The sequence below is a fragment of the Ahaetulla prasina genome, chromosome 3, assembly GCF_028640845.1.
Source record: "Ahaetulla prasina isolate Xishuangbanna chromosome 3, ASM2864084v1, whole genome shotgun sequence".
In the NCBI taxonomy this organism is placed as follows: domain Eukaryota; kingdom Metazoa; phylum Chordata; class Lepidosauria; order Squamata; family Colubridae; genus Ahaetulla; species Ahaetulla prasina.
This window is the reverse complement of record NC_080541.1, coordinates 127,204,827-127,218,685: the sequence shown is the minus strand read 5'-3', so window position 1 is coordinate 127,218,685 and position 13,859 is coordinate 127,204,827. Positions and strand designations below refer to the sequence as shown.

The 13,859-nt window shown below is 42.9% G+C and overlaps 1 protein-coding gene across 1 annotated transcript in view; it reads right to left on the bottom strand.

Moving 5' to 3' along the window:
• The window catches only part of RGL1 (ral guanine nucleotide dissociation stimulator like 1), a 109,330-nt gene extending 105,469 nt beyond the window's left edge, over positions 1 to 3,861 (bottom strand). Inside the window, exons 1-2 of the mRNA XM_058175527.1 lie at positions 3,396 to 3,861; positions 2,209 to 2,319 (exon numbers count right to left, since the gene is read on the bottom strand). Coding sequence (XP_058031510.1) covers positions 2,209 to 2,319; positions 3,396 to 3,422 — 138 coding nt within the window. The 5' untranslated portion in view covers positions 3,423 to 3,861. The remainder of the gene's footprint in view (positions 1 to 2,208; positions 2,320 to 3,395) is intronic.
• Between the last annotated feature and the right edge of the window lie 9,998 nt (positions 3,862 to 13,859).

The window sequence follows — 13,859 nt, the reverse complement described above, 5'->3', positions numbered from 1 at the left end:
TCCTTTACACAGATCAGTCGTCCTGGTCCCTTTGCAGAGAAACAGCCCCACAGCATGATGTTGCCACTCCCATGCTTCACAGTAGGTATGGTGTTCTTTGGATGCAACTCAGCATTCTCTCTCCTCCAAACACGACGAGTTGAGTTTCTACCAAACAGTTCTACTTTGGTTTCATCTGACCATATGACATTCTCCCAATCCTCTTCTGGATCATCCAAATGCTCTCTAGCAAACTTCAGACGGGCCCGGACATGTACTGGCTTAAGCAGGGGGACACGTCTGGCACTGCAGGATCTGAGTCCCTGGCGGTGTAGTGTGTTACTGATGGTAGCCTTTGTTACGTTGGTCCCAGCTCTCTGCAGGTCATTCACTAGGTCCCCCCGTGTGGTTCTGGGATATTTGCTCACCGTTCTTGTGATCATTTTGACCCCATGGGGTGAGATCTTGCATGGAGCCCCAGATCGAGGGAGATTATCAGTGGTCTTGTATGTCTTCCATTTTCTAATTATTCCTCCCACAGTTGATTTCTTCACACCAAGCTGCTTGCCTATTGCAGATTCAGTCTTCCCAGCCTGGTGCAGGTCTACAATTTTGTTTCTGGTGTCCTTCGACAGCTCTTTGGTCTTCACCATAGTGGAGTTTGGAGTGTGACTGTTTGAGGTTGTGGACAGGTGTCTTTTATACTGATAACAAGTTCAAACAGGTACCATTAATACAGGTAATGAGTGGAGAACAGAGGAGCCTCTTAAAGTAGAAGTTACAGGTCTGTGAGAGCCAGAAATCTTGCTTGTTTGTTGGTGACCAAATACTTATTTTCCACCATAATTTGCAAATAAATTCGTTACAAATCAGACAATGTGATTTTCTGGATGTGTTTTCTCATGTTGTCTCTCCTAGTTGAGGTATACCTATGATGACAATTACAGGCCTCTCTCATCTTTTTCAGTGGGAGAACTTGCACAATTGGTGGCTGACTGAATAATTTTTTGCCCCACTGTATATATCACATTGGCTGGAAGTAAATTCTGAGTACTTCTGCTCTACTCTACTGAAAGAAAATTGGCCCAACTATAAAATATATTGCCATATCTAATTAAATTGTATCTTATTGCGCCAATGGAATTGTTGCCATTTAATCCCAATTTTGGATTCAATCTGTAAAGCACAGCTTGATACTAAACATACACATTTTGATTTGATTTATCAGAAAAGTATAACCTTTCCATTTTAAAACATATTAGTGGCAAACAAACGTAACTGCAGATACAAAATCAAAGGAAGGCGCATACATACAGGTAGTCCTCAAATTACAACTATTCATTTAGTAACTGTTTGAAGTTACAATGGCACTTATCAAGTGACTTATAATTTTTCACACTTATGACTGTTGCAGCATCCCCATGGTCATGTGATCAAAATCCTGCCGCTTGGATATTGGCTCATATTTATGGCAATGTCACAGGTCACGTGATCACCTTTTGTGATCTTCTGACAAGCAAAGTCAATGGGGAAGCCAGAGTCACTTAGAAGCCATGTTACTAGCTTAACTGCAGTGATCCACTTAACAACTGTAGCAAGGGAGGTCACAAAATGGAGCAAAATTCACTTAACAACTGTCTTGCTTAGCAACAAAAACTTCACACAGCAACAGAAATGTTGGGCTCAATTGTGGTTGAAAGTCAAATACTATCTGTATCCACTATGTGTTCAGAGAAGTTTAGAAGTCCCACAGAAAGTTTCCCAGTTAGGCACTGCCAAACCAGAGCCAACTTTTTACCAAAGTGTCCTCTTATGATTATCTAAAAGATACTATGGAGCACAACAAATGAAAATTGGTCCACCTAGGTCAGAATTACCGGTCCTAACTTTGAAGGCCAGTAATTCACAAGTGTTTTCCCACACGTGCACAAACTTTGGAACATCTGCACTAAAGCAACTCAGCTACTACTGAGGACTCCCCCATCTTCTTAAAAAACAAAATTCTATTTGTTCTGAAACTGTGGTAATGTATTATATGGCCAAAAGTAACACTGATCCTTACTTTACACTTCCCCCACACCGTATGAAAAAAGTATTGTAGTGTGAAAACCCGGCTTTAGCACAACGCATAGTATATAGGCAGGCAGCGGCCTGGAATGCAGCTCTCAGCTGGGACTCCAAAGTCCACTAAGCACTTTTACAAGATGCCAAAGTGGCATTTTCACTCACCCCTAGCCATCTTGCTCCTTTGTTGGCGGCTTGTTGAATCTGTACTCTTTTGAGGGTGACATGGTAAACTGCTCCTTCCTCTATCTCTTCACCCCAGTCTTGGATTGAGCTCTGCCACAGGAAGAAAGGAAATGCTTGGATTTCTTAGTAATAATAATAGAAACAAAGTCATTTTCCCCATTTGCCTCGTGTTTGGGCCAGCTGCTGCGCAATTTGTTTCAAAGGAGACCTTCCAAAGGACAACCGGCATACAAAAATAATAATAGCAATAATACTCCAAATCTCCCCCAAACTACAAGCTATTCAATGGAGAAAAAGCTAGAATATATAGCAAGATAACTGCATTTCCATTTAACGTCTCTGGCACCCTAGCCAGGATTTATACATATTTCAAATAGTTCTGCGGTATCGTTTCATAAGGAAATATCCCCCCTCCCCACACACACACACATATAATATTGCCAATAACTATTATCGTCAGCATTTAAACTGCACCACTAGCTGAACCTTTAAAAGCTACACAGGCATTTCTGATTGCAGGAACTCTGGAACAATTAGCTGACTTTATTTCAGCTTTTTTTTAAAAAAAAGAAAGAAAATCAGGACTTGAGAAGAAAACCAGATACGGTTTAACAGAACACCATTAAAGATTTTTTTTAAAAAAAATTAGCATGTCAGAAAGTTTAAGGGGCTCAGGAAAATATAGCTTAACTATACTTGCTGTACGGTTACAGTTTAATCACTGCAATAAACAATTCTAAAAGACACACACACATACATATATATAGGAAAATAACACTTTTTGACTGACGAAGGACTACAGCCTCTGAGATGTGTACAAAAGCTTATTAAGCCCGTTCATTTCCCTCCTTTCTCCCCCCACCCCCACGCGCCGTACTTTCCCACACTTAAAGAGGGAGAATTAGATTGCAGGCGGCGTCGTTTCCAAACTCGAATTCTCACTAAGTCGCAGGGGGCTTTTTTCTTTTTAAAAAAAAAAGACTTCAAAAAAAATTTTTCGCCCCTGGGAAGTCAGCAACTGGGAAGCAGCAGATCTTCGCCCGAGCCGTTTCCCTTCTCAAAAAAAGTATAAAACCTCGGCGTCCCGAAAGGGAGGAATCCCTCTGCCTGTTCAGAGAAGCCTTTTAAGAAACGCAAAGAAGCTTGTGTGTGTGTGATGGAGTTACCATTTTAGCTCTCCAAAGCAATTTCATCCTTAGGTTTCTCCTCAGCGCTCCGAAGGGGCATGGTGAGTCGTAGGAGCCCCGCTCTAAGCAATCCTCTGGCAGGCGCTTCTTCGCCTGGCTTGAAAGGCGAAGATCTCTCCCTCTCTTCTTTGCGCCCTCCGCTCAATTCATGACCACAAAGAGTGGCGAGTGGAGAGCAGGCAGGGCTCCTCCCCTACACACACAGACACAAGAGTGATGTAAGGCTTTCCTGTTTATGCTTGTGAACTCTTTCTAGGCTTCAAATGAAGCCAGCATCCTCCAATGAGCTCGGCGAACCCTCCCCTGACTTGGGCAAACTTTCTGAAATTCGCTCCCTTCGGCGTCGCCTGGCCGAAGTAGGCATCTCTTTCCTTTCCTTTCCTTTCCTTAACCAAAAGCGACGCGGAGAGCCCGGGGGTGAAAGATGAGGCTGAAATAAACTCCCATTGTCTGAAACTTCAGCTGGAGTCCTCTCCCGAAGAAGTTTGCAACCCGGAGTAGAAATTGACAATGGGGTCGACGGACGCTCCTCCCACGAGGCATTAGCTAAGTAGGGCTCTCAAGTCAGACAGCTCCAGCCTGGAAGCCTTTTCAATGGCTCAATCGGCATGGATTACGGGGAGTTGAAGTCCTAAAAAGGTCCGGTGGACGCTAGAATAGGGAATGCTGATTCAGGAGAGTTAATGAAATTCGCCAGTCAGCCCTTGGAGGAAGAATTCTGCCATCTGAAAAACTTTTCAGCTCGTTAGCCTGCTCTTCTTAGCTTACTCAAGGTGTAGCGGGCAAGGTTACAAGTAGGCTTTTGAGTTCTGTGGATCTCTTCTTGGCCAATCCAACTGGGGGTGGGGTAACCTCATCTCCACCCAGAAAATAAAAAGTAACGTAGGTTGGAGAAATGACCCTGATGAAAAGTTATGGTTTGCAGGCTATGGAATGAAAAGATAGTATACAAACTTTGATTAAAAAGCTGGTTAAGTGGCTAGGTGAGAAATAGGAACCAATGATCCTGCTGTAGAAATAGAAAAAAAAAAAGTTTTGGAAAGGAACAGGAAGGGGGGAAATGAGGGAGGAGATTAATAAAACTGGTGATTAATTTTACATTTATTTATTTATTTAATCGCATTTTTATACCGCCCTATCTCCGAAGGGACTCGGGGCGGTTTACAGCCTAATAAAACATACATATAAATACAAAATAAAACACCAATTTAAAAAACTTATTAAATAAGGCCGAATGTTAAAACTACAATAAGATAATAAAACCCCGTTAAAACCAAATTTAAAATTTTAGTCCAGTCCTGCGCAGATAAATAGATGTGTCTTAAGCTCGCGGCGAAAGGTTTGAAGGTCAGGAAGTTGGCGAAGTCCTGGGGGAAGTTCGTTCCAGAGGGTGGGAGCCCCCACAGAAAAGGCCCTTCCCCTGGGTGTCGCCAGCCGGCACTGCCTGGCTGACGGCACCCTGAGGAGTCCCTCCCTGTGAGAGCGCACAGGTCGGTGGGAGGCAATCGGTGGCAGCAGACGGTCCTGTAAATATGATGCACTAGCTATGAAATTAATAGAATAGCAACTTGGATACTTTTATTTGGACCTTGTAATGATCTTTGCAAAGCCACTTTGTCAAGTGATAAAAGAGTATACTTTACAATAGTCTTACTTGCACTACCTACTTCATTATGGTGCAGCTCAAATAAGGCCTCAAAAATAAGGCCTATCCTAATTATATCTTTTTAAGTTGCATGCCACAGAATGTTACGCAGATAGTCCTCGACTTACAACAGTTCGTTTAGTGACTGTTCAAAGTTACAATATCACTGAAAAAAGTGAGTTATGACCGTTTTTCACACTTACAACCGTTGTCCCGTGATTTACATTCTGATGCTTGACAACTCATTCACATTTATGACAGTTGCTGTATCCAGGAGTCATGTAATCACCTTTTGCAACCTTCTGACAAGCAAAATCAATGGGGAAACTAGACTCACTTAACAACCATATTATTAATTTAACAACTGCAGTGATTCACTTAACAAATGTGGCAAGAAAAGTCATAAAATGGGGCAAAACTCACTTAACAAATTTCTCATTAAAGAACATAAATTTTGGACTCAATTGTGATCGTAAGTTGAGGACTATCTGTATACCTTTTCAACAGTAGCAAAAGTATCAACTTTACTAGAAGTGACAACAAAATGTCTACGCATAATACCAGTTTCCTGCAGCATGTTTATTTACATGCACTAAAGGCATATAAAACTGAACATAAACAATAGCAATATGACTTATATACCGCTTCACGGTACTTTCCAGCCCTCTCTAAGCAGTTTACAGAGTCAGCATATTGCCCCCAACAATCTGGGTCCTCATTTTACCCACCTCAGAAGGATGGAAGCTAAGTCAACCTTGAGCTTGGTGGGATTTGAACTGCCAAACTGCTGGCAGTTCGTAATCAGCAGAAGTAGCCCGCAGTACTGCACTCTAACCACTGCACCACCATGGCTCTTGGTGGTGACCTAAAGCTCCTTATCCATAAAAAAGAGAGAAATAAATTGAAAGGCAATGATTAGCATCTTAGGGGAGCACAAAAGTAAATTAAGGGGTGTATCTTCAGCAAATTCCCTTTTAATAAATGAATATTTTGCAACTTCTAACATCCAGAATTATGGTCATTTTATGAACAGGAAATTCTCCCATGGCAGCAATTATGTGAACGCCAAAATGACCTTTGGCCTAAAAATGTTGTCTAGCCTTTACTTATTTATTTGAACTTTCTGTCTTATGACCAAACAGTAGTTATAAAATGTTACAGAAACATTCTGGATTAAGGAAAAAGAATAAAGAGAGTTTGTGCATCTTTAGTCCAAAAAGCCATTCAAGGAGAAATATTTTCAGTTTTAAAATACTTTCTGTCTGGCATGTTACTAATTGTCAGGCAAAATAGCTGATGAAGCAAGAAAATGTGGAAGACATAAAGCCATTAGAGACTGCATTCAGAAAGACCAATTTTGAAGATTTTATAGGAGGAGACAGGCGGCTTAGAATTTTCCCAAATCCAATCCTTTATAAAATGAAATGCAGCAGTGGAAGAGTTTAAGAGGAAAAGTTGCAGGCAGGTTCATATTGTATGTTCTTCAGCTGACTTTGTGCAGCCTAGGCAGATAGCCCAATTGCATTGTTTCCATGTACTATATAGTAAGATCAAACCAGCACTGACATTCTTTTAATGTACTGTTTGTCAACTTCAGTAACTTTAAGATATGCAGTATGCAGGCTGGGGAATTCTGGGAGTTGAAGTCCACACACCTTAAAGTCACTGAGGTTGAGAAACACTGTTCTAATGTCTTCTTCATGAGCCTACATTTAAAGAATGTTTAGAAATTCCAATTGATCTAGACTATCAGAATATTAAAAGGTAAAGGTAAAGGTTCCCCTCGCACATATGTGCTAGTCGTTGCCGACTCTAGGGGGCAGTGCTCATCTCCGTTTCAAAGCTGAAGAGCCAGCACTATCCGAAGATGTCTCCATGGTCATGTGGCTGGCATGACTAAATGCCAAAGGCGCACAGAATGCTGTTACCTTCCCACCAAGGTGGTCCCTATTTTTTCTACTTGCATTTTTAGGTGCTTTTGAAACTGCTAGGTTGGCAGAAGCTGGGACAAGTAACGGGAGCTCACCCGTTACACGGCAGCACTAGGGATTCGAACCGCTGAGCTGCTGACCTTTTGATCGACAAACTCAACGTCCTAGCCCCTGAGCCACCATGTCTCCTATATTAGTGTTAGAATATTAATAATATTAATATTATAATATTATTAATAATAGAATATTAATAATATTAATTATTATTATTAATAATAATAATATATTTATAATTATTATTATAATAATTATAATATATAATTATAATATATAATTATAATAATTATAATAATATATTTATAATTATAATATATATAATATATATATAATATATTAATAATATTAATAATAGAATATTAGTGATCATTTATTGATTAACATTATTTCTGCCATACATAGTTACCAGTAGCTATTATTTTGTTAACAGGCTCAATCTACACTGACTTTTAAAGTCCAATTTCTTGATTCCGAACAATTACTTTCCATATAATACTTTGATATTAACTTGGGAACTTCTATTATACTTAACTATACCTATCAGTAGAAATTTTCATCTCATACAGAGTTAGTCTAGAGAAATCCAAAAATTAATCATTTGTTTAAAATGAAAAATGGCAAAATCTTGCAAGATGGTTCAGTGTTCATAGAAAGTTGATATTCAATCATACCACTATGTGAGATCATGCAATTAGAATCTGCAATCTGAAAAGGTTGCCTAATGCCTATTTTTGAAATAGACTATTTCCTCCCAAAACTTGCAGCCTTCAATTATTTGATCACAATTTCCAATAAAGCTAAGTACCTTTGCAGCTATAGTCCAACATACCTTATTAGGAAGACCATGTTTTCCTAGATTAAGCAATATATTTCATTTCAAATGTACAGTAATGTAGATAATACTATAATGACATTATGAAGTCCGTTAATTGACCAGATGGAAATTTGTGGCACTAATCAAAGATACTGAAACTAGGTATTTTATTTTACTGCTTTCCCTGGCTTCACATACATTACACATCACACATGTTAAATATTTATCACTATTTCTGTTTAATATTTTGAATAGCTAATAGACTTGTCCTAATTCCTGATGAATTTCCATATCCACTTAATACATTGATTATAATTACGGATGAGTTTTAATAAATATGCACTTAATATATTTACATATGCTTCTAGTAGGCATTTCTTCACCTAATGGTTTTCTAGGCAAGTTCCGCATACAAGCATGTAAACAGAAATATGGGACAGAACATTTGTGTCTTTGCTGCCAAATCATCTCAGTTATTTAGTCATCAAGAAAATGCCCACATTGACCTGGAGAAAGAGCTTAGTATCTGCTATAATAGTTATAATATTGCAGAGAAACTGCTGAATTTAGAACAAGACAACCATATCACTGTCATAGTCTTTTCTGCTCATCTTAAATTTTAACATCTCTGCTCATATCTCTTCTCAGCCCTCCTAGCACCTGTCACTTACTTGCTTTGATTCTAAGTTGTGTTCAGGAATGGGAGACTTAATTATGATATTTACATTCTAATTAATTATTATTTTGGACTAAATCATAGATATGTAATTCTATTTTCACATAGGTATTATGTGAATTATATTAAATATTTGAGTCATTGGCAGACATTTTTTCTCTTTGTATAATAACAATAGTGAGGTACGATAATGTTTCCCAGCCTGCACATCTTGGCTGGGATATTCTGGGATCACATCCCCAAAGATGGCTAGGTTGGGAAACACAGATCTACAGCATGTCAGACCTGGGAGCCATCTTTTACATTTGGGCCTTCAGGCCTGCCACATATTCTTCTGTGGGAAAATGGGAGTGGGGATTGCATAGAGTATAGATGATATGTAGTCAAAATAACATTCCTTTCTCAGAGAGTCAAGGATGCAGTGCCCTGGCAGTGCCCTGGCACCCGATGACTGGAAGGTGTCTTCAGTTTGGAAAGTGGATGATTGGACCATGTGATGGACATGAGGATACTGGGCAGGGACTTGAACTTTCACTTGAGTGGAGAAAACCTGGAAGCTTTCAGATTCAGGTTTTCCCAGATGTGTCAATATGACATCTCTAATAAAAAGTAACTTTGAGGAAATCCAAACCTCAGAGTTTTCTTTCATTGGGGGTGTTACTTGGAACCCTGACACAGCATTTATACCATGGCATGTGAGCTGTGTTGGCATAGTAGTTAGAATGCAGTAATTTGCAGTATTGCAGACAAACTTTACTCACTGCCAGGAGTTTGATTCTGACCGGCTCAAGGTTGACTCAAATCTTCCATACTTACAGACTTCCGAGGTCAGTAAAATGAGGAATAAGATTGTTGGGGGCATTTTGAAACTGCTCAGAGAGTATGTCAAGCACTATAGAGAGGTCTAAATGCTATTGCTATTGCTGTTATAGTTATGTCAGCTGGCTACTGTTTCATGGGACCTACTTGGAAACAGAACATTTAGGGAACTCATTAGGCTAAAGAGTATCATCTCCAGATATCCAGGCTTATTTCATTCCTGGCAGTTGAAATGGGATGGAGGAATTTCCATTCCAAACTCACCAGAGAAATCAGCAAGATTTATAAAGACTTTTAATATCTTAGGACCCAGATTGTTGGGGGCAATAAAGTTGACTATGTATATAATATACAAATGGATGAAGACTATTGCTTAACACAATGTAAGCTGCCCTGAGTCTTCGGAGAAGGGCGGGATATAAATTCAAAGAAAAAAATTTGTTATTTATTTTATTTGTCACTGTATATATAAGTGTAAGCATGAAATAACTATACGAATTGGATACAATCAAAGGGAACATTAGTGGCAGACTCTACAGACCGTATTGAAAGCCCATTATGCACCAACGCCGTCCAAGTATGTGCACGCACGAATTCAGGAGCGAGGCAAGAGGGCGAGTCCATCAGCGTATACATGGCAGCCCTGAGGAAAGCCACGAACCATTGCGAGTATCGAGACTTGGAAGAGGCATTGCTGGAGCAACTCATTTGTGGGGTCAGGGACATCTGTTTGCGACGGCGGCTGCTGTCCAAAAGCAACTTGACGCTGGCAAACGCCTTGGATGAAGCCAGGGCTCATGAGATGTCTACCCAAGCGGCGGAAACCCTACAAAAGCAGATCGCACCAACGGCTGGTGCAAAATCAACCCCGGGCCACAATGAAGAGGTCCAGGCCGAATCGGACGGTGAGGAGGAGGAAGGAGTCTTCCACACCGGGAGGCCGGAAAAAGAAGACCGGGGAGACTGCGCGAGTTGTGAGGGGCAACACCAACGACAACAATGCAGATTTAAGGATGCGACTTGTCGGCGGTGCGAAAGGAAGGGGCACATAGCACAGGTCTGTCGAGCACCCCAACCTTCCCGCCAAAAATTCAAACTAACCAACCAGAGCGCGGGAACGGCGAAGCAGCCCGTGATTGGTCAATTCAAAAAAGGCGTGAAGTTGAATCAGACTGTCGTGAGAGTGGGTCACGCAACAACACGCCTAGAAAAAAAAATCTTTACGAAAGCAAAGATTGAGGGGGTGCCGTGCCGATTGGAGGTGGACACCGGCTCAGCGATCACGATCATGTCCTGGGACACTCTCGTGAAAGCCTTACCCGCCATCGCAAAGCGCAAGCTGAAAACACAGAAATTAAAGGTACAAGACTACCAAGGGAATCGCATCCCTGTTCAAGGGGTAACGTCCGTCCACGTCGAGTATGGACAATACAAGAAAACTCTGCCCATCACCATAGTCGATGGGACCCTGCCAAGCTTGTTGGGACTGGACTGGTTCCGAGCATTGGGCATGGGAGTGACTGGAATCTTCAGAAACGAAGTCAACCTCAAAGACGCACTCATGAAGGAATTTGGGGACGTTTTCAGAGACTGCCTGGGCAAGTACACGGGGACCCCTATTTCGTTTAACTTAGACCCACAAGTTGCCCCTATTCGTTTAAAGGCTAGGAGGGTCCCGTTCACCCTAAAGCCCAGGATTGACCGGGAACTGGATAAACTAGTAAACCAGGGAATTCTAGTGCCAGTTGACCATGCTAAGTGGGAGACCCCTATAGTCACCCCAGTCAAACCGGACGGGTCGGTCCGGATTTGCGCTGACAATAAGGCAACGCTTAACAAAGCGTTGCAAAAGAGTGCTTACCCCGTCCCGGTGGTACAGCACTTACTGCATTCAATGGGGCAAGGGCAGGTTTTTGCCAAGCTAGACTTGACCCAAGCCTACCAACAGCTACCTGTAGATAACAGCACAGCCGAAGCGCAGACAATTGTGACTCACAGAGGGGCTTTTAAGTGTACCCGGTTACAGTTTGGGGTTAGTGTGGCTCCAGGGTTATTTCAGAACCTAATGGAGCGTCTATTGCAGGGACTACCAGGGGTGGTACCATACTTTGACGATGTACTGGTATCCGCTGAGAATCTAGAGGAATTAGGGGTAAAGCTGCGAAAAGTTTTGGGCATTTTCCAGTCTGCCGGTCTCAAAGTTAAACTGAACAAATGCCAGATCGGGGTTGAATCTGTGGAATTCCTGGGCTACGGATAGACAGGGAAGGATTCACCCCACTGAAAGCAAAATGCGGGCCATCAGGAAGGCCCCGGTTCCAAAGAACAAAACGGAGTTGCAGGCATTCTTAGGTCTGGTCAATTTCTACGCGGTATTTTTAAGAAATAAGGCAACAGTAGCCGAGCCGCTTCATAAACTACTAGCAAAGACGGCTGCATGGTCTTGGGGAAAGGCGGAAGCTAGGGCATTCGAAGGGGTAAAGAATCTCCTATCGAGTGATAGCCTCCTTATCCAATACAATGGCACGCTGCCATTAGTGTTAAGCTGCGATGCATCTCCCTATGGGGTGGGGGCTGTGCTCAGCCACAGGTTGCCAAATGACACAGAAGCCCCTATTGCATACTACTCCCGAACCATGTCATCAGCTGAAAGGAATTATAGCCAGCTTGATAAGGAAGCCTTGGCTATAGTCTCCGGAGTAAAGAAATTCCATGAATATGTATTTGGTCGTGATTTCGAAATCATCACGGACCATAGACCTTTGCTAGGCCTGTTGGCAGGCGATCACCAACGCCCGTGGCACTTTCGCCCAGACTGACCAGATGGACTATCTTTCTAGCGGCGATTCTTACAAACTACTACACCGGCTAGGGAAGGAAGTAGGACATGCAGACGCCCTGAGCAGATGCCCGTTACCAGAGACTATCGAAGACCCCACTCCGGGGACACCAGTTCTGCTAATTGACTCTTTGGACTCTGGCCCAGTCACATCCAAAGAGGTGGCTCGGGCTTCGTACAAGGACATCACAATAAGGACTGTAATTGGTTGGGTACAAAGAGGTTGGCCATGCGCGGGCGAGCGTTTTAAAGAATTTGTAAAAAAATGTGGGGAACTCTCAGCTCAAGGGGGGTGCCTGCTATGGGGGGATCGAGTGGTGATCCCGGAGAAATTGAGGGAAAAGGTATTGGAGCTCCTTCACGAAGGCCACCCAGGGATCGTGAGAATGAAGGGTCTAGCGAGAAGCTATGTGTGGTGGCCCTTAATGGACATGGAAATTGCTGAGAGGGTAGGGAAATGCCAGGCCTGCCAGGAGTCCAGACCGCTACCCCCAACGGCCCCGATTCGGGAATGGGAAAGACCCCAGAGCCCTTGGTCTAGGATCCATATCGATTTTGCCGGCCCCTTCCACGGCCAAACCTTTCTGGTAGTAGTCGATGCCTACTCCAAATGGCTGGAAATCATTCTCATGAGATCCATGACAGCCGAGGCCGTGATTTCAGTCCTACGGCACCTATTTGTAACCCACGGGTTGCCCGACACCTTAGTCTCCGATAACGGCCCGCAATTCACGGCAACCCAGTTTGAGGGGTACTTGGCAGAGGAGGGCATCTGACATGTCCTCTCGGCGCCTTTCCACCCTGCGACGAACGGCCTTGCAGAACGTTTTGTTCGGAGCGCAAAGGAAGCATTGTCCAGAATCAGGCCAGGCGATTGGCAAACAAAAATCGATACATTCCTAGCAGTCCAACACAGAACCCCCTGTGTAACAACTGGCCGCAGCCCGGCAGAGCTATTAATGGGTCGGAAGCTTAGGTGCCCACTAGACCGTTTAAACCCAAACTACACACCAGACGGTTACAAAGGGGCACACGGAAAAACAAGAGGGATGGCAGTAGGCGACCTAGTGTGGGCACACAACTACAGCGAGGGCCCGACCTGGTTAGCAGGAAAAATCCTAGAGATAACAGGACCAAAATCATATCTAGTAGAGATAGAGGATGGCCGGGTATGGAAGCGCCACATAGACCAAATAAGGAAACGCATAACCGGTAAATCAGAATCAGACGAAACAGGCCCTGACTATCCCATGCTTGAATCCACAGCTGACTCAAACCCGGGGCAAATGCGGGACTTATCTGAGTTCCAGGGAGTCCAGCGACGCCAACCGGTTCCTCCTGAAAACAGCAGGGACGACTCTGCAAATAATCCAGGGCCGGATGGCCTAGAGGAGGAGCTGAGAGGAACAAACAGTCCCTCCGGTCAGCTCGACTCACTCCCAGAAAATGAATTGCGCAGGTCCGAAAGAGTCAGGAGACGCCCAGTCTACTTGCGTGATTACGTTGAAAAATAAGATGTTAATTCTATGTAAATATTGGTAAAGTGTTCTCTGGGAGGGAAGGAGTGTAATGTATCTTTAAAAGTTGTGGAGGGAAAACTGAGCGGGAAAAAGCACGTTGCTGATTGGATGAAGCCTCCGGCTAAACTGTATATAAAGAGAG